Source organism: Halichoerus grypus, chromosome 7 (assembly GCF_964656455.1).
Source record: "Halichoerus grypus chromosome 7, mHalGry1.hap1.1, whole genome shotgun sequence".
Lineage (NCBI taxonomy): Eukaryota > Metazoa > Chordata > Mammalia > Carnivora > Phocidae > Halichoerus > Halichoerus grypus.
This window is the reverse complement of record NC_135718.1, coordinates 127153810-127181804: the sequence shown is the minus strand read 5'-3', so window position 1 is coordinate 127181804 and position 27995 is coordinate 127153810. Positions and strand designations below refer to the sequence as shown.

The 27995-nt window shown below is 57.7% G+C and overlaps 1 protein-coding gene across 4 annotated transcripts in view; it reads left to right on the top strand.

Moving 5' to 3' along the window:
* Positions 1–1491: 1491 nt before the first annotated feature.
* The window catches only part of KIF21B (kinesin family member 21B), a 50791-nt gene continuing 24287 nt past the window's right edge, over positions 1492–27995 (top strand). For all 4 annotated transcript variants that reach the window (XR_004915619.2, XR_004915618.2, XM_036086690.2 and 1 more), the window contains exons 1-15: positions 1492–1723; positions 14984–15206; positions 15513–15695; positions 17853–18002; positions 18086–18220; positions 18625–18792; positions 19133–19248; positions 19734–19929; positions 21068–21257; positions 22223–22286; positions 22387–22605; positions 22976–23057; positions 23524–23641; positions 24407–24598; positions 26571–26770. Coding sequence is in view for 2 of the 4 variants with exons in the window: in XM_036086690.2 (XP_035942583.1) it covers positions 1683–1723; positions 14984–15206; positions 15513–15695; positions 17853–18002; positions 18086–18220; positions 18625–18792; positions 19133–19248; positions 19734–19929; positions 21068–21257; positions 22223–22286; positions 22387–22605; positions 22976–23057; positions 23524–23641; positions 24407–24598; positions 26571–26770 (2277 nt within the window). In the remaining 2 variants the exon portion in view is untranslated. The remainder of the gene's footprint in view (positions 1724–14983; positions 15207–15512; positions 15696–17852; positions 18003–18085; positions 18221–18624; positions 18793–19132; positions 19249–19733; positions 19930–21067; positions 21258–22222; positions 22287–22386; positions 22606–22975; positions 23058–23523; positions 23642–24406; positions 24599–26570; positions 26771–27995) is intronic.

The following is a 27995-nucleotide window of genomic DNA, read 5'->3' as shown; positions in this document are numbered from 1 at the left end:
TTTGCCCTTGAAATTTGCCCTTGAAGTTATCATTGTTTTGGTTTGACTTTGGATGGAGCCGTTATTTGTGCGGGTGAGTAGGGGAGGGAAGGGAGGAGGATGGCACCAACGGATACATCCTCAGACCCTAACCCACACCCTTGCCAAAATCTCTGACATAGTTTCATCATCACTGGAGGGTGATGCAAGAGGCTTGGAGTCTGACTCCCGTCCCCCCCCCCCGCCCCCCCCCAGAGAGCATGATCCACATCTGGAGCTGCAGCTGGGTCCTCTCCTTGGGCTCTTTCCAGGGGAGGGAGCTGGTTGAAGTGTGGGAAGGGAGGGCAGCTGGTGAGGGCCCTGTGAATGGCCCCAATGTTGGGAGTTGGGGGTGGGCAGGGAGAAGGTGTCTGGGCTCAGAGGGAGGGTAGGTGGAGTGGAAAGGGAATTGTGGCTTCTCAGAGCACTGTTCTTCTCCAACTCTGCCCTGTGCTTAAAGGCTCCAGGGCCCCCTCTTGTCCTTTATATCCATGTAAAGGCAGCTGCACTGCTCTGTCCCCTTCCCCACCCATCTGGCCCCTCCAGCCTCTACCCAGGTGCCTGGAGTTGAGTGCCCCCTTTGTTCCCTTGTCTCCCCGAGCAGCTCAGGCCTCCAACACTGACCTTCTGCCCCCATGGCCACGGCCACGACAGAGTGTGAGCCAGGTCCAGAAGGGTCATCTGTGGGTCATAAAGGTCAGTGGAACCGCCTTGGGGTAGCAGAGGGAGGAGCCCATCTGGGCGAGGAGCCTAGCCAGGAACCAACCAAAAGATGCATTTTAAAATGCTGCAGGGTGGAGGTGGAGGGAATTTTTGTTAGTCACCAGCAAGAATCTCCTTCGATAAAGGTTGACAAATTCACTGTTACAAATCAGAAGGGAAGCTTTCAGGGCGCTTTAAAAATACAAACCGCTAATCGCCGTGCGATGCTTTGAAGTGAGGCACTCCGCCCCGGGGAGACCTGAGCTCTTACCCCTTGCTTAGCCACCAAATCTGTGTGACCTTGGGTAGTTCCCCTCTCTGCGTCCCAGTGTCCTCTTTATGAAACGGAGGTCCCATCGAGGCTGAGGTTCTGCGACTCCGGGGGACAGAGGCTCCGGCGTGGTCAGCTTCTGGGCCCTCCTCCTCCCCGATCCTCCAATCCCGCCGGCCCCCCAGCGAGAGGGTGGACGCGAGCCAAGAGGTCCCTTTAAAGGCTCAAGTCCCGCCCCTGCTGCTGCCTCGGACCTTCGATTGGTGAATCCGGAGCGGGGCGGGGCCTGGCGCGGGCCCGGCGGGGCTGGGGGGCGGGGCCTGGGCCGGGCCGGCCCCCGCCCCCTTTGTTCGCGCTGCGGCGGGAGGTGGCTGTGAGGGTGGGAGGTGTGTGCGCGCGTGTGCCGCGCCGTGGGGAGCGGCGGGTCGCGCCGCGGGCTGTCAGCTAGCTGCGCGCCGCCGCCCGATGGCGCGAGGAGGCGCGCGGGCCCGGCCCCGTGGGGCCTCCCCCGGCCGCGGGTGAGCCCCTCGGCTTGCCGCCCGCGAGCATGTCACCTCCAGCCGCCGCGGCAGACTTCGCCAGCAGTGCCCGCGCCCCCGCCTGCCGCAGCCGCAGCCGCTGCCGCTGCCTGGGGCATCGGCCCCCAGACCCCCGCCCCTGATCCACGCCCAGACCCTAGAGCCAGAGGACCATGGCCGGCCAGGGGGACTGCTGCGTCAAGGTGGCCGTCAGGTAGGGACCGGCGGCGGGGCTGGGGGCGTGCGCGGAGGGGCTCTGGCTTTGTCTTGCGTGGGCGTGGGGCCGGGGGGCGCACTCCGGAGCCCGCACCCCGGGAGGAGGGGCCGGCATGGGCCAGGCAGGAGGGCGCCGTGCGCTGGACCGGCTGCCGCAGGAGATCGGCGGCCGGCGGGCTGCTGGAAGGTGGCTTTGTTTGGGTGGTAATTTCGGGCCCCTCTTGGGAGCCCTTAATGATCAGAAAATCGAATAAACAAGGAAATCCGGTATTTCACACCCAGCCCTGGCCCAGGCCGGAGCGTCTGTGTGTTTCCTCTTCGCCTACCCTTGGGGCTGCTGTCTCATACTGGGATATTGGGGGGGGGGGGGAATTTTCCCTTCATCCACCCCAGTAGGCTAGTTCTGTGCTCTTGGTCCAGCTAGGAGGGCGGGAACCGGTTCCGCAGACAAAGATGGATTGATTGAGTGCAGGGACAAATGGAAGGGCTGGGACGGTGCCTTGGCCTTCTGTGGGGAGTCAAGGGCTTTTGGAGAGAATCGTGCTGGCCCTGTCCCAAGAGGAGATGGAGCTAGGGCAGGGAGGAAGCGGTGTATCTGAGGTTCTACCTCTGAGAGGGCAGGAGGGTGTGACTCTGATACCCCATCTTCAGGCGCTCAGATAAGATGGAGGTAGGGTGGTGCATGGACTTATCTGGGACTTGCGGTGACATCCTGACAGAATTGAGGTGGGGAGAGGACATGGCTGGGGGGGCTTCTATTGGGAGGGGTACACAGAAGTGCGAAGCAGGAAATCATGCAAAGTTGAGCCATATGTGTCCTTTGTGTTGGGCAGAGACGCTTTACACCACCCCACCTCTCCTTGTTTTTGTTTAGGGTTTTCTCTTTGAGAGGGGTCTGTTGATGGGAGAGGGCCAGTCTGAGACTGGTCACCGAGGCAGGGATGGTGGAGAAATACAACCATCTCTGCCCCAACCCTGTATGATGGGGGTGGGGGTATTGGGTCCAGGGCTGGGGTGGGTCTCTGAGACAGGTCTCTAGATTCCCTGGGTTGTAGGTGACCCAGATTCCAAGAGTCCATGGAAGTCACTCTAGACAGGGCCAGAGATGACTAGGGCAAAGCTTCCCCCTCCTGCCCCAGGGCAGATGCCCGCCCCCAGGCATCTGGCCGGTCCTCTGCAGCCCAGAGAGGAGGAGGGGACGGCCGATCGCAGCTCTGGGGTCAGGGAAGGGAGATTGAGGTGCCTCCCACCCATGCATCAGGCGGCCTCAGCATCACTTGAACACAGCCTTGCTGGCCCAGAGCAGCCTGAGAGACAAAGAGGAGCCCTGCAGGTGCCTGGTGGGCTGGCCGGGGCGGGGCCAGGCTGCTGCTTGGGCTGACATTGCAGCAGGATCCTGTGGAGGTCGAGGGAGGGAGGTACAAGTGGGGGGGGGGGCGGGGAGTGAGAAATGTAAATATGACATCTGCAGCAGACTGGGAGAGTCCAAGTACATCATAAAAGGGAAATGAAGCCCTGGCCCCACTCACTGTGAACCAGGGCTGGGAAGGAAGGTACTTAGGGTGCTTGCTCCTCCCATGGGGGCTTTCCTTTAGACTCCATCTTATACGAGAGAGCCAAACAAAGCCCCCTCTCCTACCACCACCGTCAGCCTCCCCAGACTAGACTGGGGCTTGGTAAAGTGTGGGAAAGCCCCATGGGATTGGCACTTTATGCAGAGGAGTGAGGAAAAGCTGGTGTGGCCTTCTCAGCACCACCAAAAGAAGGTTTCTGAGACCCTTTCCAGAGAAGGGATTGTGCCTGCCCACTGTACCCAGTTCTTTGGGGGTGATGGGTATCATCCCTGCTTCCCACTCAGATTACTCTAGTAATGTCCAGATGCGCCCACTCCTTGCCTCGAGTTGCTGATCTCAGATGGAGGGGTGGGGAGATTTGAACATCAGAAGAGCCAGGCTTTAGGGGGCTTCTGGAAGGTGAGGGCCCAGCCCACTTGTCCCCTCCCATTCCAGCATGAGTGCCCAGCTTGGCACACGCCAGACCTCAATGGGCAGCCGGCCGTGGAAGGCAGACAATGCCTGGACAGAACCCAGTTTCTAATCAAAGAGCTGAGGATAGGACCAGACTAGGGCTGGGGCTGGGACAGGGAGGAGATGGTGCCACTGAGGAGCTGTAGGGGAGATCCATGCTTTTGGATCCCCATCGACCCCCCATCCCAACCTCCAGAAGTCACTTGTCCCACCTCAAGGACTGGGTGGCAGGCTGGAGTAGAGTATTGGAGTAGGACATTGTGGGGAAAGGCCAAGGCTTTGGAATTGCCAAGGGCCCAAACCGGTGTCAGGTTCAGCTGTCTGACTTCCTGGAAGTCCTTTCTTGTATCTAACTGAAGTGCTTTCTGAGTTCCCATGAGAATAACATGGCGAGCCCTGGGTCCAACTCTCGGGACAGGGAGGCCACAAATGAGACAGACTTGGTTTGGTGTGTGTGTATGCACGCGTACACATGCATGCCTGTGTAAGGGGGGACGTCCTGGCAGGGACTGCTAGACTAGGTGAGAAGTGCCAGGCCCAGGGCTCTTGGCCCTATAATCACCTTGGGAAGAGGATCAAAGCTGGCTGTCTGCAAATCTCCACAAGGCAGGCAGGGCTGGGGGAGAGCCAGAGGAGGAAGCTTCAGAACTGGGGCTGTGGGATAAAGGGAGAAGGTCTAGGTGTGAACAGACCCTAAAAACCCTACCCCAGGCCTCCCTGGAGCCTGGCCCATCTGCCCCTGAACATCAGCTAGTCGCCTTTGCGTGGAGATTCCTAGGCCAGCCCCTCTCCGGCCTGCCCTGTGATCCCTTTATCCATTAATCCCCTGTAGATAGGGACTCAGCTCCCTGGGCCCAAGGATGGCCTAGAACCAGCCTCTCTCTACCTGGGAATGGGTGGGGGGTGAGGGGAAGGATGCTTGAGAGAGGTGAGGCTGAGCTGTGCCCTGCCCCAGGCTGCAACACAGGCCCTGCCCGACTAATGGGGGGCGGAGGGGAAGGGGTAGCTGTTAAGAAATGCAAGTTGGCAAAGTTGAAATTGCGGAAGGAAGTCAAGACATGTGGTATGTTTCTTTAAGACCCTTTCAAGCCCCCAGTTCTGAGCCCCCACCACGAGAGGAGCCCTCCATGGGTCCTAACCCCCCCCAACCGCCCCACCCCCTTATCTTCGCCTGGTTTCCTTAAGCTTCTTTCCTTTCCTCGGCTGGGGCGGGGAGGTCCCTTTACAGGTCCCACATCCATCCGTGGACACTCCAGGGTGGAGCAGGGGCTGGAAGGGCTGGAGGGACACCAGCCAGGGACCCAAGGGACAGTGTTAGATCATACCCCTGTCCTCGCTCATTTGGGTTCTCTAGCTGTAGTTATTTCCAGAGCTTCCGGCTACTCTGAAATCTTGGTCAATGTCTGTCTAAATTTTGAATCAAAAGAACTGGTGGCTTGGGACGAAGAGACCAGAGAAGACAGAAAAAACTGCGTAAGGGTGGGATATGGGGGTGCCTTCAGAGTCCCATCCTCTGTTCTGGCAGCCCAAGGCCAGCCAGGGCCGATCAATGCCAACGGTGCCCCATGCTGCCCGTTTATAGATCTGGGAAACCGAGGCCCAGACAGGACCTCCTGTGCCTGGAGACCTGAGAATCTTAGCGGTGGCCTCCTGCTGCAGAAATAGGGCTTATGTCATCACAAGGAAGTGGAGTGTAGTAACCACAGGCCCCGGAAACCATCCCCCCTCCACCCCCCAGCCAGCCTGCCCGACTAGCCTGAAGCTGATTGGATCTCCGCTCTTGAAACCCTCCGAATGGAGATGGGGTGGGGCGGGGGCTGAGGAAGTGGCGGAGGTGACATGAGCCTGGCACCCTTACTCTTACAGCTCTGGGGGCAAAGGGCAGGGCTGGGGCCAATGCAGTTCACCCATTGGCTGGGTCATGGGGCTTCCTTTCTGTTTGCCCTGCTGGGCCTCAGATTCACCCGCGGGAGAATGGGAACAGCTGGTTTGTTCTCATTTGTTCATTTGTGAAAAGCAGTGGTTTGGATGAAGTAGAAGTCATACAGCCCATAAAGGGTTGGCTCCTGAGGAGTTGATGTGAATAAAATGTTTTAAAAATAAGCCCTAACTTAAAGTGTACCTAAGAGGTGTCTCTGGTTTGAGCTACAGTGAGTGAGTGTTAGGTACAGGGAAGAGTTTCCTCCCTTCCTTCCTTCCTTCCTTCCTTCCTTCCTTCCTTCCTTCCTTCCTTCCTTCCTCCCTCCCTCCCTCCCTCCCTCCCTCCCTTCCTTCCTCCCTCCCTCCCTTCCTTCCTTCCCTCCTTCCTTCCTTCTACTTATTTATAGCAGAAAGCATGCCAGGATGGAAAGAAGACTGAACTTGGGGGTGGCTAAGCACTGTGACTTCTTGAACACTTGCCCTGTGCCAGGCAGCATGTTTACACTGTCCCACTCTACCCCACCGGAGCCCCACCAGCTAACTGATGTTATTCCCATTGTGTGGATGAGCAAACACTCACAGCCAGTAAATGGTGGAGTTTGGATCTGAACCCAGGGCACTCACTCTCCCTCCAAGCACATGCTCCTCAGACTGCTCTCAACCGCCTCCCAGTGCAGCTCTAATTAGCTCTTTGCTGTGAGTCTCTATGCCTCAGTTTCTCCATATGCCATACCCCACCTGTTGCCATAATGGCAATGTGGGAAAAGTACTTAGGAAGGTGTCCAGTGCTATGCAGAGGGGGGACGTGTCTGAATTTCCCATTCTGGGGTTGCTTAGCATGGAGCTGCCTGTCCCCTCCATGGTCCTAGCTCCTCAGCCGTGCTATTCGCTCTTGTGTTTGGGGAGCTTTTCCCTTCCCGCTGGGTAGAAGTCCGCCTGTTCTCTCTTTCCTTAGATCCATGCTACTGTCCCTGGAATTTATTTTCCTGCCTGAGTTCCATCTTGCCACTCTCTAGGAAAGGAAATTCTGGGGGCAGCCCAGTTTCCTCTTGCTACCTCTACATGCCCCCACACCAGTCACACGGCAGAGCCCCGGGTGTCCTGGGGTCTCCTCGCCTCACGTTTTGCCCTCTAGACATAGCAGCCTGTTGAAGAAAGCCGGAGGGGCAACTGAGAGGCCTCTGGGCTGGAGAGGAGAGGATGCTTCCCTGCCCTGGGAGGTGAGCCAGGCTGGGGCTGGTCAGCCTTGGCCCCAGAGAGAGCTACCCCTCCATCCCTATGGGCTGGGGGTGATGGAGCTCTGTGGGAAGGGCTGTGAAGCCCCATGGCAGGTGGCGGACCCGTGGTGGCAGTGTCCTGACCCCCGGAATACTCCCTCCTTCACCTCCGGCTGCTCTGGGGTGTGGAAGGGAGGCAGGGCCATGGCCCCCTGTCCCCAAATACCTGAGTCCCTATCCCTCTGCCTTGCGGGGTGGAAGCCCACCATCAGAGCAGTGGTGGAGGCCACTGTCCTTTCTTTAGGCTGGCTGGTCCTGCCTGACCCTGGAGTTAAGGTGCATTGAGGAGAGCCTGGCAGTGGGGACTGGGGCCTGAGGACCGAGGACCAAGGACCAGGGCCAGTGTGCTGGGGGAGAGGCTCCCTGCTCGGCAGCGGCTGGCCTCTGCATTCCTCAGCAGGGGAGCGTCCCCAGGGCCCAGTTCCCACTGAGCTGTCCTCCACATGATGCACATGCCGCCACAGCTCTGGGCACTCCCTGCTCAGCCCCCACTCCGCAGAGTCTCCCGTCTCCTGGGAGGTCATGGGAAACCACCGCCAGATGCCCTGAGAAGGGAGTGGGACCGGAGAGCCAAGCTGCAGCGCCGCTGAGCAGCGCTTCCCTGAGCCGGGCTCGCCCCTCTTCCCAGGCCCCTGCGGCACAGGAGTTAGACCCACAGGAGTCGGACCGGTGGCTCAGGAAGCTCCTGGCTACTGCTCACGGCCAGGCCTGCCCATCTTTCCAGCTACGACAGGGCCTGGCCCCCTCCCTCAGCTTCTCCTAGCATCTCCGCTCCCCAGCCTCTGACCCCTCACCCCACTCTGCGGGGCCAGCTTCCTCTTATGCCCAGTTTCAGCCTCTCAGGGGGGTGTCCTGGGGCACAGCTGAGATCCTGATGCCCTAGGGGCCACGAACAAGACTCTACCCCAGGTTCCCTCCCCTGTCAGACTGCCTGTCCCTGGTTGTGACTCAGAAGCTAGTGGCCACGACTTGGATAAACTGAAAGAGAAAGGTCAAGGACATCTGAGGAAGGAGTGGGGGCTGAACCCCAGGTGCCCTGAATCGACACCCCAAGGCGTTGTCTTGGAGTGTCTGCACCCTCTCCCTGTGCACTTGGGAACATGTTTGGGGGCAGAAGTCAAGCACAGAGGGTTGACAGACCCATTTCACCAGATCTGCTAGGGCCTCATAAACCCACGCTTTTTGACCCCACAGTACAAAGCCTCCTTGTTTGGGGGTCCTGAGCCAGCCTGGGTCTTTTTCCTGAGGGCAGTCAGTCTCAGGAGGACTGTGCTGATGGAGGAGGGTCTGAGAGGCCTGAAGAAGGTCCCGTGACAGGGCGACAAGACCCTCTGGCTATCACAGGGCTCCGGTGGCTCCCCACTCCATATCCCTGCAGCTAAGAGCCAGCACCCCAAACTGGGTCTCCCCACCAGAGAGGAGCAGCTTCTCTGGGAAGATGCCTTCTCTGGGCTAAGTCAGCTAAAAGGCCCCGAGTGTCTGGGAGCCAGACTCCCCTGAGAGAGCAGGGATTTTGCTTCCAGCCGCCTTCCCCAGAGCTGGCAGGCTGCCACGGGGAGGAGGAGGAGAGGATGCTCATTAGAGTGGGGGTGTAGACACCCTCTTTCTGCTGCCGAGGGGAGCTGCCTTCCTCTGGCAGGGAAGCAGCCTCCTGGGTTCTTGGCTCCATGCTTCTCCATGCTCTAGGCCTTGGCTCTCTTAACTCTACAAAACGGGGGAAATGCTTTCCCAGCAGAGTGCTCCTGGTACTGCCCGCAGCTGTTGGTAGGATCAGTCCAGGGATTCTCTGAGGGGATCATTTTTCTCCAGTCCAACCTCTCTCCTGCCCTGGTGCAGGGCTGCTCAGTGGGTGCAGCAGGATTGGGCAGGGGCAGGCTTGGCTTGCATTTCATTTCCACCATTACGAATTGTGTGACTCTGGGCTGGTGAAATTTCACTTTTCCAAGCCTCGGTAAAATGGGGCAAAGGCCCTTGCTCCCCAGGGCTGTCATAACCCATTACATGTGTTCGTGTATGTAAATGAGCTCGGCACCTAGGTTCTCAAAACGTGTTAGGTATTGTCCTGATCAGACAAGGCACCGCTGTGCAGAATGCAGAGAAGCAAGAGTGGTATCAGTGACTATGATTTCCGAGGAAAAAGATTCCAAAGAATCCCAGGCTCCCCTTTCCCCTGGCTTAGCAATCTTTGCGGGCAGGAAGTTCATTTTGCTAGCTTATCTAAATCCCTCCTGCTGTAGCTGAGTTCCCTTTGATCTGTCACCGATGAGGAAGAGCTGGTCCCTGGCAGGTCACAGCATGGCTAAGTGACTCAGTGTGCCAGGCAGACTAGAGGGGAGCGCCACCCGCCCCCCCCAAACTCACTTCCACACAACAGCTCAGCTCCAGTTGACCCCTGCTGCCCCGTGGTTGGAGCCAGGCAAACCACTTGGGGCTGGGCAGAAGGGAGGTCATGGAATCTGGCCAACCTCAGGCTTGGGGGCAGCGCACCTAGAGACCAGGGGATGAACTTCCTCATTTCTCTGTTTCTCCTTGGGGCTGTTCCACTAGCCTCTGGGGGCTCCTTTTCAGGATTCCAGAAAGGCATTAAGGGTCCTATAGAAGAAAAGAGCAGCTAGGCTTATACCCCCTGGGGCTTCTTACAAAGGGGCTGGTTATGGTGGTTATTTTGGCCCTCAGAGGGGTGATTCCAGCCCAAGTCCCTGGTTCTTCTCAAAGCCTTTGAGGGAGAGCCTGGTGAGAGGGTGTCTCCCAGCCTGGAAGTCCCCAAAGTGCGAATTACTCACAAGTGGGCAGCTATGCGTGCTAGTTCTCTCCAGCTCTCCTTCTGGATTGAATCTTTGGGACTGATGGCTAGTAAAGGTGGTCTTCCTAGGAGACCTTGTTATTTATTACCTATGTGACCTTGAGCCCAGTTAATTTCCTCTGAACTCTCATTTGTAAATTAGGAGCAAAAACACCCCCTTAGAACGAAATGATTTGTGTAGTGATCTAGCGTGCAAAGCTTCGTAGGTACAGAGTCTAGCAAAAAGGCAGTCTTGTTCCATAAGTGTGGGAAGTTACTAACTGGGGAAGTTGAGTAAGCAGAGATGTAAAGGGGTTCCAGTTGCTAGCAAAGAAAGGCATCAGGAATCACAGACCATACATCATAATTGTAAGAATTTTTTAGGACTCTGGAACAGTTCTTGGTTAGTTATTTTAATATCACAGCGTGTGACCTCTCAGTGACAAAACTCTTCAAATAGGAAGAGCCTGGGGCTGCCCCCTTAAGAGCTCCAGGAGCTCCTAACTGACTGGGGGGCAACTCAAGTTAAGAGCCCAGGGAGGGGCCCTAGCCGGCTGATTGGGTGGGACTAATTTCACCTGAGAGGCCGAGCCAACCCTTAGGAGCCCAAGGTCACTGGGCGGAGCCCCCGGGGGCAGTGATTGGCTGGCTTTGTGTGATGTCACCGAGGAAGGGGCGCGGGTGAGGGGGTCTAGCCCATCCTCCCCCCACCCAGCACGGCGCGGGTAGGGTGTGGGGCGCTGGGCACGTTACCCGTCGCAGAGGGAGTTGTTCTCCTTGGCAGCCCTTCAGCATCCCCCGGGGCCTGCCTCCTCCCCGTCTCCTCTGTCCTCCCCTTCCGCCCTGTCCTCCTGGTTTCGCAAAGGGCTGTGGAAGCGCTGAGCTCAGCTCTTCCCGCAGCGCCCGGCTCGGGTTCCCGGCCTTTGTCCGGCGGTCGCCGCCGCCGCCGGGGGCACGGACGGGTGGGGGGCCGGGCCCGAGCCGCCTGCGCGTCCCTCGGCCCGGGTGCCCGCTTCCCCGGCGGTGGGGGAGGGATATGAAAATAACTACCCACATCACACCAGCTCCCGCTCAATTGTGAGCAGAGGAAGCTCAGCGGCCGCGCGCCCGTGCCAGATCCTGCCTCTGAAAAGCCCTGGGCCCTTTCTCGCTCTCGCGCCCGCTCCCACCGCCGCTCGGGGCTGCGGGGTGCCAAGTGGCAAATAGACCGGGCTCTGTTCGGGGAGATTCCGGGAGCCTTTCTGCGCGGGGCTGTCCGGCCCGCCCCCTTCCCTCCCGGCCCGGACCTTGGGAAGGGATGGAGGGCGGCTTTGCAGGCGTGGGGCTTGGGGTGAGAGTCAGGAGGTCCCTGGACAGAAATGATACTGGATGTGTGGTCCACAAAACTACCGATGAAACGCAGCTGGCCCGCGGGACCATAGTTTGCCGATCTGAGTTTTTCAAATATTGCATTAAATTATAATTTATCTTCATTACTGAGTTTTTTTCATACCCCGTTAAGTTTTGCACTTGTGGCAAATACCTCACCTCATCCTAGTCCTGGATCTGGTCCACGGCTCCTGGGACTTGCAAGACCCTAGAAACTGGTTTCCATCCCTGATTCCCCCCTCCCATGCCCCCCAGGAAGGACCAGGTCTGTGAGTGGCTCCCATCCCTGCCACCCTGCTTTAACGGGAAGCGGCCGCCTTCCCCTTATCCCCTTATCTGGGGCGGGGTGGGGCTGGCTGAGGCCACTGCTGCTTTGAGGGCAGCCCACAGAAGTGACCTCACCCAGGCTGGGGCCGGGGAAGAGGCTGCTGGAGGGGAAGGTGAAGGCGTTCTTAGAAAGTTAAAACTGGGAGATCATCTAGAGAACCCAGGAGAAAGCAAGCAGTGGCTCCTGAACCAGAAGAGGGTGGGGGCAGGGGCTGGTCCGGGACCCCGGACTTGATCTCCCAGCCCTCTGGTCTCCTCCCTGTGGGGTGTGGGTTTGAATGCTCTGCTGGGCAGGGTGTGGTGAGGAGGGAGCCCCAGGAGAGCTGGGACACGATGTCTGCCCCTGCTGGATGGCCAGCCCTGAACAGATGGAGCAGGGTTCCTTCCAGAGTGCCTCCCTGGCCCTGATGGAGGTGCTGTGGGAGAAAGCTTATCTATCCATGTGGGGATGGAGAGTTTCCCAGGCAGGAGGTCGCTGGAGAAGCAGAAGAGCCTGTAGGTTTCATAGTCAGGCAGAGCAGTTGATGCCCATCTTCCCTGTATTTATTGTGTGTGTCTGACTTTAACTACTTCAAGCCTCAACTTTCCTCTCTGGAAAATGGGCATGGAAATCCTGAGCTCATTGCATCACTTACGTGAGGTAGTCTGTAGCGGGTGCCTGGCCCAGCTAGCACATGGAAAGCACACATAAAATCTTAATTCTCTTTTTCTTCTACCTCCGGTTACTCAATCAAGTCCCATTCCTGGGACCAACACTCTCCCTCGCCCAGGTCAGTTGCTTTGGGAATTAGTGACTCTTCCTGAGCCCATGTCCTCTGTCTCCCAGCGGGTACCCTTTTCTCTGGGTAACATTGCTCACCCATCTGTACCCTGCAAAGCTCCCTGGTGCTTCAGATGGGCCAGCCTGGGGCTGGCTGGCTCTCTCTGACCACAGAGACCCCCGCATCAAGATGTGCTGGGCCTCACGTTCCAGGATGAGGGCCGCAGGATGAATGCCTGACTGATTCCATAATTCCTGGACCCTAAAACTCTGGAGCCCCTCTTCTCCATCCCCTTGCCCAGACTGCTCTTCTGCCAGCTCTCCTATTCCTGGCAGGTGGGCTCCGCCGTGTTCTTGGGGCTGGTTGTTGAAGGAAAAGCATCCCCTCTCCCGGATGGGCTCTGCCAGGCTGGGCTTCTGCTCCCCCTCCCCTGCTCCCACTGTCTCCAGGGACCCTGATTCGATTTCCTCCAATCACCAGCACTGCCATCTGCCTGGGGTAATTAAATGGTATTTGAACTGGATCCAGAAATCCTATCACAAGCAGCCCACGTGGTGGGGAGGGTGTCTTCCGCAGTTGGTGCTAGCCAGCAATGCTGGAAGCTCCTCAGAGGCTGCCCAGGCCAGACCCTTGGTTACCTGGGAGCTTGCCCTGGATGGCCCTGGGCAGTAAGTGTTTGGTCCTGGGTCCCAGAGGCCCAGGGGCAGAGCCAGCTCTGAGGGTCAGAGCTCCAGCTTCCTACCTGGTGCCTGTGTGCCGTGCCACGCCCCCTCCTCTGGAGTTGCGGCTGGGGCTCCCTGTGTCATGAGCCGTTCTTTTCCCCCGGCCCCCTGAGCCCTGCCCGTAGGGACACGGTAGCACAGAAATAGTGGAGAGGCAGTGCACACTGTTCGAGCCCCACTCTGCCCCTCGCTATCTACGGCTGGCTGGGCACCATCTCATTTCTTCCCCTACAAACCGGGGTAGTAGTATTCACCGCAGGTGTTCTCTTGAGGATCAAGAGTTAGTATATGTCAGTGCGTAGACCCCCCGGGTACGTAGTGAGTGCAAATTTGTGTCAGTTGTCACTATCAATGGTCGAGGTAGGGGAGCTGCTGGCCCAGACCTCTTACTGGTGGGTCAAGTTTCTGGTCTGCAGGTTCTAGAGAGGACAAGCAGGAATCAGCTGCTCCCTTCCCAGTCAGAAACCAGTTCAGGGGGGACACCGAGAGGCTGGGTTCTAATTTCAACTTGACATGGAACAGCTGGATAGTGTGGATGAAGGTGGTAATCCTCCATTCCTGTCAGCCTCAGTGAGGGGAGAGCCACTGACCTGTGAGGACCTGTTGACACCGAAGGGAAAACACTTCTGGAGAAAACCCAGGCTACCATCTATGGTGTGGACTTGGCCTGGTGCAGCTAACTCCCCCCACATGCTCCCCTGGCACTTACCCCCCTCCCCAGTCCCCTCTGACCCTCTCGCAGCAAAGTGCAGGCAACAGGCTGAGGGGAGCACCCTGGCTTGAAGCTCTGAGTGGGCCTTGGGGGCTGGGGCAGCCCCAGACAGGGACAGGATGGCGACTTGGTGGCCCTGCCTCTGTGGCGAGGTCCCCCTCCGCCCTGGATGCATGCTGGCCTGGCCCTCTCACTCTTTTCTTCTCTTGGTAAATGTTGGCTTTGGGAAAGGGAGCCTGACAAGCAGCTCATTGTGATCGCCTGGCTGATAGGGCTGGCTTGTGTGGGCCCAGGAGCGTTAGTGCCTAACCCACCCCCACCCCCTTTTGCTTTAGGCATTTGGGAAGTGCTTTTCTGCCTGTCTGTACAGCGCATGCTCACTGACTCACACTTGGTTGCCATGGGGACCTTGTCACGGCAATGGCTGCTTAGAGGAGGGAGAAGAGGTGGCTGGATGGAGATAGCCCTATCTATGGCTGGCTCCCACTCAGCCCTGGGGCCACTTTTCTTCCTCTCGTAAGGGAGCCCAGCAGGAGCTGGGATTGGGCCCCTCCTGTGGCCGGCCTGGTGTCCCTTGTAGAGGGTCCTGCCCTTCTCAGCCGACTTTTGCCTTGGCCTGGTCTGGCGGGGTCATGCTTGGTCTGGCGCCTGAGAATGTCCCTCCGGCTCTGGCCTCCGAGAGGAGGCTCTGCAGCTGGAGGACTCTTGCAGCCCCTGCAGGCCTTGGCAGAAGATGGGGTCTGCTCTTTAATTCATTCCGGGGTTGGGGGGCAGCCAGGCCTGTCCCTCCCCACCCTGGTGCTGAGCCTTACCTCCCAGAAGGGGGCAAGCTGTCTTCTCTTCCTGATCTGTGGGACACTGATTTCTAGGGCTCCCCTTTCAATCAGGAGTGTGCGCTCTGACGTCAGACCGGAGGTTGGTTCTGTCACGCCCCCTACCCACCCCCCCCCCAGTACAATCTTGGGCAAGTCACTTAAACTCTGTCAGCCTCCATTTTCTCATCTGTAAAATTAGGCAAATAATATGTACCTCACAGATTTATAGTGAAGAATACATGAATTCATTTATGTAAAATACTTTTAACCCGGATCCCATACGTAGAGTACTTGACAAATGTTAGCAACTGCTCAATAAATGTTTGGGTGGAGTGGATATTATTCTTACGATTAGTATTACTGTATTGTTATAAAAGTTGCCTTGGTCCTCTGGGGAGGCTCCTGAGCTTCCTTCCTTCTCTTCCAGCTTCTGGGGGCTGGAGGGGGCCTGGGGAAGTGGAAGCATGGCAGGCAGCGTGAGGGAGGAGGGCACCGCAGTCCCCCGCCGGCCGGGTCTGACCCAGGGCTCTCCCCGCTTCCTGAGCAGGATTCGGCCCCAGCTGTCAAAGGAGAAGATTGAGGGCTGTCACATCTGCACCTCTGTCACCCCCGGGGAGCCCCAGGTCCTTCTGGGGAAGGACAAGGCCTTCACCTATGACTTTGTCTTCGACCTGGACACCTGGCAGGAACAGATCTATTCGACCTGTGTGAGCAAGCTCATCGAGGGCTGCTTCGAGGGCTACAATGCCACAGTGCTGGCCTATGGGCAGGTAAGCCGCCTGCACTCCCACCCGTGTCCCCTCCAGCTCTGGTCTCCCCAGCTGGTGGGAGAGAGCGCCCTCTCCCCCTTCAGACCGGTGGAGATGGAGCTGCGGTTTTGTCTCTTGTCCCAGCATGCTGCCACGCTGGAGGGAGGCTGTCACTCCGAGGAGACTCCCTCAGGGTGTGGCTTGGGGACCAGGAGGGGCCGGTGACCTGGGTACGTGGTAAGGGAAGTCCGCCTGGCCAGGGGTCCCCGGGCTTGCCGGTGGCCCCCCGAGGGTGCTAACACCCTCATTCCACCCTTGCTGATGCAGACAGGGGCTGGGAAGACATACACGATGGGCACCGGCTTCGACACGGCGACATCAGAGGAGGAGCAGGGCATCATCCCGAGGGCCATTGCACACCTCTTTGGGGGCATTGCAGAGCGCAAGCGGCGGGCACAGGAGCGGGGCGTGGCCGGGCCTGAGTTCAAAGTCAGCGCGCAGTTCCTGGAGGTACCGTGCCCTCGTAGTGGGGGCGGGAGGGAGATTTGGGGGACAGCAAGACCATGGAGGTTGGGCTTACCCCCAGGACAGTGGAATGAGCCTAGGCAAGCCATGGCAGCATTATAGCTGCTGAGGATCCTGCTGCTGGAAATATCCAAGCAAGAGCTAGAAGACCTCTTGGTGGGACACTCTGAAGAGGCTTCCTGTGTCAGAAGGGGCTTGAGCCACTGAGAACCTTTAAGATCTCTTCAAACCCTGACTGATGGTCAGCTCTGACACTTATTAGCTGTGTGACCTTGGGCATGTCGTGTCACCACTGCACGATGGCTATAATATCTATTTCCTCGTGGGTGCTGTGAGGATGGCATGGAAGCATGTGCCTGGCACGTAGTGAGAACTCTAGTTCCTGCCCATCCTTCCAGCCTTGGCCAGGTTGCTCCCCAGCCTCAGAGCAGTCTGCCTTGTCCCTTTCTGGCCCAGGTCCTTACTGACCCTCCTAGTCTTCTCTGACCTCAGGGCAGGGAGGTCCTCCAGAAGGAGCTTTTCTTTGCAACTGGTCCTTCCTCTCTCTGGGAGAATGTCTGTGTGCTAAGCCAGGCTTTTGGCATCTGGGGACTTTGCGGGTAGAGGAAGGAATCTTTGGCCTATCGAGGGGCCTCCAGAAGGGTCTCTAAGAAAGCAGGTGTTCCTGGATACTTCTCATGAGTGCCTGACTTGACCAGCCTCCTCCTTTAGGACACTTGAACCGGGTGGCTTCAGTTCTCAGCATCTGAAACCCCAACCCATTGACCTCCCCCACCCCCCCGGCTCTGGGTCATTTGCTGGATATGGGGCTGCCCTGGGCTCTGACTGTACCCAGGTTGTCCTCTGAGGGAGGGATGTGGCTCGAGCCCTCTCTAGGGTTTCCATGGCCCACCCTGCCCACTGCACCACTATGACTACCTCCTGGGTACTCAGAGTGGCTGCTTTCCCCTTAGGGACCCTGTATTTTAGACTTGAGAGTTTTTCTTTGTCCTCCTGGACTTTTGCTTCTGATAAAGTGACTACCTCTGTGTGTGTGTGTGTGTGTGTGTGTGTGTGTGTGTGTGTGTGTCCTACTGCTGTGTATCTCTATAAGCTTTCCCATCTCTTTGTTTTCTTCTTTTCTCTATCCTGTTGCCATGGGGATCCCCAAAGAGTAGGGCAGTTCCTAGAAAACTCATGCCCAAGGGTGAATCACAAGGGGTTAAATGATGCCGGGTGCGCCTGTCCCAGCAGACAGACAGACACCATGGCACCCACATCTGCACCAGTCCCTTCCGTTTCCCCTTCCCCTTCCTGTGGAGTATTTCTGTCCCTTTGAGGCATCAAAGCCTCGGATGTCGGAGGGCCGCAGCCCGCCCCTCCCCCACAGGATTCTGCTGGCTGCTGACCAAGCTGCCCGGTCCCTTTCCCCACCCCACCCCCCAGGCCCCCAGCCCCGGCTCCCTGCCTGGGGGATATCCCAGCCCTTCAGCAGGTGAAGCTCTCCCTGCCAGCGATTACAAACACAGGAATCTCCAAGGCTGAGACCATGTGAAATAAGGTGACTGCTCCTGGCCAGGCCACCTCCCCCCACCCCAAGTGGTCTCCCCAGGCTCTCCCCAGGATGCTGGGCCCCAGTGGCATGCTCTCCGTCCCCACATTCCTCCCCTACTGGGAGGTTGTCCTCACCTCAACCCCCAGGGACAATGGGGGTCAAGGCATGGTCTCTACTGAGCTCTGTCCATCCCCTCCCTCATCCGAAACCACGTCCCCACCCCCTTTCCCAGCCTAGCAACAAACATAATAGGATCTGCCTGATTTATGGTTCTATCTTCCTCATCTACATCTAGGACCTGAGTCCCCTTGTCCCCTTTAGGTCCTTAGTCCCCTGACAAGACTGAAAACTGCTGAATGCTGGTTCTTTGGGGAGTGGGAGCATAACCTCAATATAGTTCTGCCCAGGACCCAGCTGCCTCCAACTCCTGTCTAGGAGAAAGACCCTGGAATCCAGAACCCAGAGGGGACCAGGGTCGGCAGGTTCGCCTCCCAGAGCCTCAGTTTCCACCTCTGTAAAACAGAGCTGGCTTATAAACATGGGAAAGCCCCTCGGGGCCCCACGCCATGCGCCCCATGCACCCAGCAGCTGTTCCCCCCACCCCACAGCTCTACAATGAGGAGATCCTCGACCTGTTCGATAGCACCCGTGACCCTGATGCCCGCCACCGCAGGTCCAACATCAAGATCCACGAGGATGGGAATGGTGGCATCTACACCACGGGCGTCACTTCCCGCCTCATCAACTCCCAGGAGGAGGTAAGCATCCACCAGAGGTCCGGGGCAGGCAGGGGCCCGCTCCACGGCTCATCTCCTGCCCTCACTTTTGCCTCGCTCCGCAGCTGATCCAGTGCCTGAAGCAGGGGGCCCTGTCCCGCACCACGGCCAGCACCCAGATGAACGTGCAGAGCTCCCGCTCACACGCCATCTTCACTATCCACGTGTGCCAGATGCGAGTGTGCACCCAGCCCGAGCCCGTAAGGAACCCACAGAGGCCCAGGAGCTGGTGTAGTGGGGGGCGCTTCTCAGGGGGGCAAGAAGAGGAAGGAGCCATGGATCTGAAGCTAGCAAATCGGGGCTTGGGGTTTGCCTTGGCCACTTGTTGATTTTTCTTTTTCTTTTTTCTTAAGCCTCAGTCCCCCACTGTACAATGGGGGTAACCAGCCCCCTATGGTTGTGAGGCCTGCATGAGAATCAGGCATGTGCAAGTACACGGTCAGATGCTCTCACGTGCAAGAGGAGAGGGCGCTGCAGCCTGCCCTGCCCCTGGGCCCCGAACCCCCCCACCCCAGACAGCATTCCTGAGGGTCGAGGGCTGAGAGCAGAGGAGCCGCGAGGTGGGGCGAGGGCCAGGTACATCAGCTGCTAACTTCTGCTGCAGGTCAGTGAGGCGGTGACTGGGCTTCCTGAGGGCACCGCGCCCACCAGTGAGTATGAGACACTCACTGCTAAGTTTCACTTTGTGGACCTGGCCGGCTCAGAGCGGCTGAAGCGGACGGGGGCCACTGGCGAGCGGGCCAAGGAGGGCATCTCCATCAACTGCGGCCTGGTAGGCATTCGGCGGGTCACCAGCCCCAGTGGCCAGCACAGCTCAGTCTCAGACCCTTTCCAGACCCTCCAGACCCACAGCTGCCCCGTCTTCTTTGCACCTCTCGCTGGCTGCTGGCCAGGGCACCCATATGTCACTGTTGTTAGGCCTTTGGTCCTTTGCCCTCACCCTTGCCCCCAGCTTCTTGACTTCACCAAACAATCACATTGGCACGTAAACTTTCTCAGGGAGCTTGAGGGCTGCTGGGTCCTCGAGGCAGGCACGGATGGCCTGGGGGCTGTCCTGTCCCCACTGCCCTCTCCCGGACTGCCTCTCGAGTGCCAGGGTCTGTCTCCCACAGTTGGCCTTGGGCAACGTGATCAGCGCCTTGGGGGACCAGAGCAAGAAGGTGGTGCACGTGCCCTACAGGGACTCGAAGCTCACTCGGCTTCTCCAGGACTCGCTGGGGGGCAACAGGTACCCTACAGCCAACAAGGGGTAGGGGAGGAGGGAACCTCCTGGAGAATCCTGATGTGAGGGTTTGATTCATGAGGGCCTTGTGGGCGAGGAGGCCTTCCTACTGCAGCCTGTGGGCTTTGGAGACGGGAGCCTTGAGATGCTGCATGACCTTTGGCCAGTATGGTCAGACTGTTTCCTTGTCTGAAAACAGGGAGAGATAGTCTTGAAGTGATAGAGCCCAAATGGGGTAATGGATGGAAACCACTAAGGAAATACAGAGCTGTGCCCGGCAGTGACATATCACACTGTCAGCCGCCTTCACTGTGGGTTGGAAGGAACCCCGTGGCCAGGTGGTCCAGGTGCTGCCCTGGTGAATGCCCAGGTCCTTAGGCCATTAAGACAGTAGGGGAATGGGTTGGGAGCAGGGGCCTCTGCCCCGGAGCGATGCTTCTGGGGGCTTGGCTGTGCCCCTCGAACCTCACTCTCCTACTGCACCCCCCCAGCCAGACCATCATGATTGCCTGTGTGAGCCCCTCAGACCGGGACTTCATGGAGACGCTCAACACGCTCAAATATGCCAATCGGGCCCGCAACATCAAGAACAAGGTGGTGGTGAACCAGGACAAGACGAGCCAGCAGATCAGCGCCCTGCGGGCCGAGATTGCTCGCCTGCAGATGGAGCTGATGGAGTACAAGGCGGTGAGCACACTCCCAGGCACGGTGGGCCCGAGGTCTTCGGCGTGCCTCCCACCACTCCCTCACCTCCCCACCCATTCCCCGCCGCTTCCTGAGTATTGGCTCTGTGCCGGCCATGATGAGGGGGCTCACCTGGGTGAATCGAGCACAGTCGGAGCTCCCGGGGTTTTAGCACCTAAGAGCAAGGAGGGCACTCAGCTGTTCCGCAGCATAGCTCTGATGCCCAGGACAGACGCTCTGCCTTGTGCTTTCATGTCCACTGACGATGCTGCGTTGGACCAGATGAGACTCCTAGACTGTGGTACAGAATAAGAATAATTGATGGGGACTGCATGAATAGTCCAGTGCGCCTGGGGGCAGGGCAGAGGAGAGAGCTGGCCCTCTTCACTCAGGTGCTCAGTCAGGGAAGGCCTCACAAAGGAGGGGGCCTTTTATATAGATTTTGAAAAATGGATGAGATATCATCAAAAGCAAGTGGAACAGGCATTCTTGGATGCAATCAAGCCATGCACATAGGAACAGAGATGGGAAAAATGGGTGCTTCTTGGGGAAGTGTCTAATTCCATATGACTAAGGCAAAAGTCAATGGCTGCTGGTAGCCCATGGTGTGAATCTGGTACACAAACGGGTTTTGGTTTGGCTTGCCCTTTGTTTTAAAAGAATGCAACTTAGTTGCCTACCTTTCTGAAAATCAGGGAATTTCAGTTTTTCCCGAAAAATGTGAAGACCTAACGACATATAGCACTACGTTGTCTAGAGTGGCATAGTTGCTGACCCTTTGAGACTGAGTCTGTGACTCTGTTAACTCCAGTCCCCACCGCTCCCTGTTGTCTTGTACTCAGACTCATTTATGCCAACTGCCTGGGGCCCTTAGGGTTTTAGCCCTTGGGTCAGCACTTATGGTGATACGAAGGTAGGCGGTGGAAGGGTAAGTCAAGGTGAGATTGGGGAAGGCTGGAATGGCTGGTTATAGAATTTGGACTTGCTGGTTGTCAAGGAGAGCCCTGGAAGACAGGAGCTGTGTCTTAGGAAACACGGGGTGGGGACGGGGAGATTGGCGGTGCTGCTAGGTGGATCATCAACCCTTCCCCGCCCTGCAAGCTCTAGCCCCTGCCTGCTCCCTGCCTGCCCCTCCTCCCAGGGCAAGAGGGTGATCGGGGAGGATGGTGCCGAGGGCTACAGCGACCTGTTCCGGGAGAATGCCATGCTGCAGAAGGAGAATGGGGCACTGCGTCTGCGGGTGAAGGCCATGCAGGAGGCCATCGATGCCATCAACAACCGTGTCACTCATCTCATGAGCCAGGAAGCCAATCTGCTCCTGGCCAAGGCTGGTGAGTCGGGGTGCACCAGGCCAGCTCGGGCACCCAACAGGCCGGGACCCCCGCTCCCCATACCTGCCCTAGGATATTAGGCAAGCTGGGCCAGCCAATCAATTCACAGAGCAATGCATTTATGAATTTTTTCCAATTGATTTTTTTAAAGATTTATTTATTTGAGAGAGAGAGAGAGAGGCAGGGGGTGGGCAGCAGCAGAGGGAGAGGAAGAGAGAGAATCTCAAGCAGACTCCCCACTGAGCACAGAGCCCACGTGGGGCTCAGTCTCACGACCCTGAGATCATGACCTGAGCCGAAATCAAGAGTCGGATGCCTAACTGACTGAGCCCCTCAGGGCCCCCCCAATTGATTTTAAACCTTTTTTTATGACCATAAAATATACACGAATACATTCTCCTTGCTTAACATGGGTGTATAAAGGTTAAAATCCTCCCTCACTAAACTCTCCACTCCACGTCCTCTCTACTTAGAAGTAGCTGCGTGCACATTTCCCCACACCTTTCTCAGTACCTTTGCTACAAGTGTGAATGTATATTCATATGTACATATGCACATAGATGTGTGTGTGTGTGAATAATATATACTGCCCTTTCTTTTTCTGTGTGTGAGACCATATGTATTGTCCTGTGACTTCCCATTTTCACTTAGCATTATGCTTTGGAGATCTTTCCATGTTAAAACACAGAAATCTAGTTGATTCTTGTAAACTGCACAGCATTCCCTATGTGAGGATGGTGAACACTATCTGATAGCAGCCGTCCCTCAGTGGAGCTTGGCTGTTTCCAGCAATGCTTGCGTATACCCGTCCCAGGGACAGGTGTTTCTTCGACGTAGATTCCTTCTGGGGAAAGGCCCGTGTGTGGTACCCTATCGGAGGCCCCAGTACAAGAGCACCAGTTCCGGGCCGCAGGTCCTTACGTTCCTTACCTTCTGTATTGCCCTCTGCCTCCTTCCCTCTCCAGGTGATGGCAATGAGGCCATTGGTGCTCTGATCCAGAACTACATCCGGGAGATTGAGGAGCTGCGGTGAGTGCGCCCCAGCGTATCTGGGAGCGGTGGAGGAGGGCCTGGGCCGGGCCAGAGCCCGGGGCTCACCTGGCCCCAACCGCTGGCTCTCCCCATGCAGGACGAAGCTCCTGGAGAGTGAGGCCATGAATGAGTCCCTGCGCCGCAGCCTCTCCCGGGCCTCGGCTCGGAGCCCTTACGCCCTGGGTGCATCTCCGGGCGCTCCGGCCTTCGGGGGCAGCCCGGCCAGCTCCATGGAGGATGCCTCTGAGGTGATCCGCCGGGCCAAGCAGGACCTGGAGCGGCTCAAGAAGAAGGAGGTCAGGCAGCGGAGAAAGAGGTGAGCGGAGTGCGCCCACGGCTCTGCGGGCTGTCCGGGAACACAGCCGCCCGCCTGCCTGTAGCGGGGCGGGGCGGGGCGGGGCGGGGCGGGGCGGGGGGGGGAGGGGTGCTGCCCCGGGGCTGCTTGGGAATGCACTGAGCACATTTGCTTAGCTTTTTGGGCAGAAGCCACCCACCTTTCTCTAATGCTGCACCTTCCCCCGAGGGGAGGGAGGGTGGAAATGACCCAGGGTTAATTCTAGATTGGGGGTAGAGAGGAGCAGCCAGATTCTCTGCAGAACAGGAACCCAGCCCCATCCTCCTGCCCTCTCCTACACCCCTTGCCACATGCTCAAAGCTAACCTGGCCTACCCTTCACTCCTGGGCAGCCCAGAGAAGGAGGCCTTCAAAAAGAGGGCAAAACTCCAACAGGAAAACAGTGAGGAGACCGACGAGAATGAGGCTGAGGAGGTGAGGGACTGCCCCCGTCCCCTCCCCTCTACATGTTTACCCCTCCCCACCGTCCCTGCTGAGTGGAGGGAACCCCATGACCACCTTGGCAGGGTGGGGGAGGGGCTTAGGCCTGCCTCCAGTTGAGTTGGTCCCTGAGCTTCCTCATATGGCTGACTGGTTGCCGTGGTGGTCTCCATCCCTCACTTCCCCCACCTCATCCCAAATGGGTGAGGCTGGGCAGGGAGGCTCTCCCAGAGGGGCTCTGCCCAGGCTGTTGGGGGAGTCAGGTGGTACTCTTTCGGGACTGGGGGTGGGCACAAAGGGCCCTGACTGTGGTCTGCCCCGTTCCCCACCCTCTTGACACACCTGAAGCCTTGTCCAGACTCCCTTGGCTTCTGGGCTCTCCTCCCTGAGGCCTGAGTGAGGAGGCCCAGCCTGAGTGAGGAGGGCCCACTGGCCACCCCTAATGGTGCTTGGTGCTCAGGAGGAGGAAGAGCGAGACGAGAGTGGCTGTGAGGAGGAGGAGGGGCGTGAGGATGAAGACGAGGACTCGGGCAGTGAGGAGAGCCTGGTGGACTCGGACTCAGACCCTGATGAGAAGGGTGCGTGTGCCCAGGCTGGGGCAGGGGGAGGCGACTCGCCAAATGGCAGGTGCCCGGGGTGGGCTGACAGTCAGCACTGGGCCCAGAGAAACTGCTCAGACCTTCCAGTTACAAGACCCTGAGCCAGATGCCTCTTGATGGGGTCAGGCCTTACTTGAATTCTCAAAGAATGTGGACGTCCGGTGCCTGGAACTCGCAGACATGACACCACCACCACCACCAACGAAAACAACAGTAGTGATGAGGATGACAGTGCTCATTATAGGCAGGCACCGCTGCGCTCAACCCTGCACGTGGCATGGGGTTTTCAGTTCTCACTACAACCCTGTGCATAGGTGTTCGGAGCTCCCCCAAGCCCAGACAAGTCTAGTGACTTTCCCCAGCGTGGTAGGTGCAGAGCCGGGCCTTGAATGGTGCCAAAACCCACTCCTCTAAATGGGGGCACCTGCCCTGCCACCATTTCTGACCCACAGCCCTCCTTCCCCTAGGCTGGGTCCCATGCCAGGTAGACCTTGGCCTCTAGGGCACAGCAAGGGTGGTGGGATGCCTAGACATCCCGCCCCCCCCAGATCCTGGGCCAGCCTCCAGTTTCTGAGGCCAGTCTTCCAATGTGTCGCCCCACCTGGCGGCCCTTACCCACCATGGGACTTATCATTGCCTCCAGCCTCTGGTCACTGACTGGCCGTGGCCGACCAACAGAAAGCCCCAGCACCCCCTCCCGCCCTAAGCCCCTGGCACTGGATGGAGCCTGTCTCTGCCCCACAGAGGTGAACTTCCAGGCCGACCTGGCCGACCTGACGTGTGAGATCGAGATCAAGCAGAAGCTGATCGATGAGCTGGAGAACAGCCAGAGGCGACTGCAGACTCTGAAGCACCAGTACGAGGAGAAGCTGATTCTGCTTCAGAACAAGATCCGAGACACACAGCTGGAGCGTGACCGCGTGCTGCAGAACCTCAGTGAGACCACCACCGCCCCCCTCCCCCCCCAGGCCCTCGCTTTCCCCTGAGGCCCCTCCGCTGTCACAAGCCCCCCCGCAACTGGCACCTTGGGGATCTACCCGGTCTTCTGACCCTTGGACTGTGGCCCTCTGACCCACTGTCACCTCTATGTCTAACCTGACTTCTATGCTACATTTTACATTTATTCTTATTATTTTGTTAGCATCTTGAGTATTAGAATCCTTTATTTCCCTAGGCACATGGACATGATGTGCCATGGGCATGATGCGTCCTCAGCTTTTTTTCTACATTCAGTTCCTTGCGTATTTTCCTTTAAACCCATTTACAAACCGACCTGTTGCATTCTATCTTCTTCTTCTTTTTTTTTTTTAAAGATTTTATTTATTTATTTGACAGAGAGAGACACAGCGAGAGAGGGAACACAAGCAGGGGGAGTGGGAGAGGGAGAAGCAGGCTTCCCGCTGAGCAGGGAGCCCAATGTGGGGCTCGATCCCAGGACCCTGGGATCATGACCTGAGCCGAAGGCAGACGCTTAATGACTGAGCCACCCAGGCGCCCTGCATTCTATCTTCTTTATAGTTGCTCTTTAGCACATTCATTCAATCACGGTTTCATTCATTCGCTCTTACAGAGCTGACCTTATTCTAGGCGCTAGAGATATTGGGGTGAGCAAAATCCCTGCCTCGTGATGTGTACATTCTGGTGGGGAGAGACAGGCATAAATAAGATAAATAAGCGGAGTCTGTGACGTGCCCGATGGTGATCAGTACCATGAAAAAGACAGAGCAGGGAAGGAGGACAGGGCGCGGCGGGGAGTGGAGTGGAGTTTTATAAAGGGTGGTCATGGAAGATGTCACGGAGAAGGTGACATGTGAGCAGACCCCAAGGAGGTGAGAGAGGGCTGGCGGAGAGTGAGCAGGGGCTGAGCCCTGCAGGCAGAGAAGATGCCGAGCCCTGGGGACGGGAGTGTGCCTGGCATGTGGTGGAATGACAAGGGGCAGGCAGCTCGAACACAGCGGCAAGAGATGGGATAATGGTAGAACTACGGGACCAGGTCACGCTCGTCATTTTAAGGACATCACTTTCTTCTCTGAGGAAGACGGGAAGGTGTGGAGTTTGGAGAGAGGGATGGGCTGTAGGTTTTAAAAGCATGTTGGGGGTGGGTCACTGGCTGCTCAGAAGGGGAATGAAAGTGGTGGCTGGAGGCCAGTTAGAAAAGTGTTAACGAAGATCCTAGTGAATCATTTCGGCAGGAAAAGATCCTGGCGAAAGAGGATTTAGGCAGGAGGTGGTGAGGAGTGGTCCTGTTCTGGATGCATTTCGAAGGTAGAGACAAAAGGTTCTGTTGATTGGGTGGAGGATGTAAGAGGAGCCAAGGATGTCTCCAGGCTTCAAGTTTCTGGAAGGGTGGTGATGACGTCTATGGAGACGGGGAGGCCTGCTAGGGTGAGGGAGACAGAGCTTGGGAGTCTGGTTTTGTGCCTGTTAAGTCAGAGATGTCTGTGACACATCTCCATGGAGACGCCTGTAGGCATTTCAGGAAGCAAAGGTCAAGGTTAGAGAATCTGCTTATTCCTTCTGCTCTGGCCCACATCACTATCTTCTCAACTAGCTCTTTCCTTCCCCCTGGCCTGGCCCTTTCCTCCAGTCATGGGTCCCGACCGAGCCAGCAGGAGTGGACCACAGGACCCTCGCAGGAAGCTGGTGACTGGGGGCTCGGAGATTTTGAGATGAAAACACTCCCTCAAGGTCCAGTAGAATGTCGGAGCAGGAGGGGGAGTTGGCATCTTCCAGCCGGATCCCCTCATTGTGTAAATAGGAAACAGGCACACAGACGGGCGTGACTTGCTCACGGTCCCGCAGGGAGACTCGAACCCAGGCTCCTGCTCCCCGCCACACGCCCTCTGAGCCCGAAGCTGATAGAACGCTTGGGGACGTGGCACTGACAGGCGCCTCTTGCCGCTCTCAGGCACCATGGAGTGCTACACGGAGGAGAAGGCCAACAAGATCAAGGCGGATTACGAGAAGCGGTTGCGGGAGATGAACCGGGACCTGCAAAAGCTGCAGGCCGCGCAGAAGGAGCATGCGCGGCTGCTCAAGAACCAGTCCCGCTACGAGAGGGAGCTGAAGAAGCTGCAGGCCGAGGTGGCTGAGATGAAGAAGGCCAAGGTAGGGGTCAGGGGGGTGGCCATGGATGTCTTCTTAGAATCCACTTACCGTGTTAAAAATCATCGTCGCTGTGAGCGTGGACAGTCTTCTTGAGACACAGCAGCATTGCCTAAGTCAGCCGCTCCTGGTTCTGGACACTGTCCTCTGAGCCGGGGTCAGTTGTTATTATTCCTATTTTTTACATGGGAAAGTGAGGCAGGCAACGTTGGGCGGATGGCCCTCCGTCTAGGGGGACACGGCTCTTCCCCAGGAAGCCTCTGACCCCTGACCCCAGCAGATACCACTGGCTCAGGTCAGGCTCGGGCTGCTCTGTTCAGTGCCAGTCCTTGGGGAGAACACTCATTCTGGACCCTGAAGACTCGGTAGCAGCGAGCCCTCCTCTTGTCTGTAGATTCGCCCCTGCAGAGCCTGCCCTCTGAGAGAGAAGCCAACCCCCTCCCCCCAGCCCCCAGCCCCCTTATAGCCTTGCCTCCCTCCCTCCCAGGCCGTTTCCTCTCAAGACTGTCCTCAGGGCAGCGCAGGCTGGTGATATTCCTCGTCATGTCTGAGGCCTCAGTGGCAGAGGAAGGGTCAGCCTCCGCGTGACTCTCATTTCCCTGTCACTGGGGAAGTGTCTAAAGCCCTGTGTACATTGCACTGTCATGTTTCGGGCACCAGGACATGGCGGGAGGGGGCGGATGCCGCAGTATCCCAGGTACACAGCTCCCTATCAAGTTGGGTCCTCTCCGGCCGCACCGAGGCTTCCGTCTGTGCCTTCGCCACAGCTCCGACAACTCCGGGTTCCCGGCTTTCCATACCTGATCACTAGCCCTGCTCTGGACCGGCATGCTGTCATCCCTGGGGCTATAGTAAGAGCTAGATTTAGGGGGCAAAATGACCTGGGTCAAAAGTCTGACCGTTCATGTCTCTCTGAGGTTCATTTCCTTGTTTCTACAACGAGAATGGTAATGCCTCTCTCGCGTGACTGTCGTGAGAACAGTGCTTGGTGTATAGCATGTTCTCGATAAATGGTGGTGACTCTTACTGTTGTCACTGTGAGCCTGGCCCTGGGATGTGGCTTGGACCCTCGCCTCAGCCCTGTCCGTGGGAGAGAGGAAAGTGTTCCACCCACATGGGATAACCTGCCTCCAGCAACCCCTGGCTGGTCCTCGAATGGCCAGACCCAGGATGGTGGCTTGGGGAAGGGGCCACCAGGGGCTATGACATTTGAAAGTGGGGGGCAGGG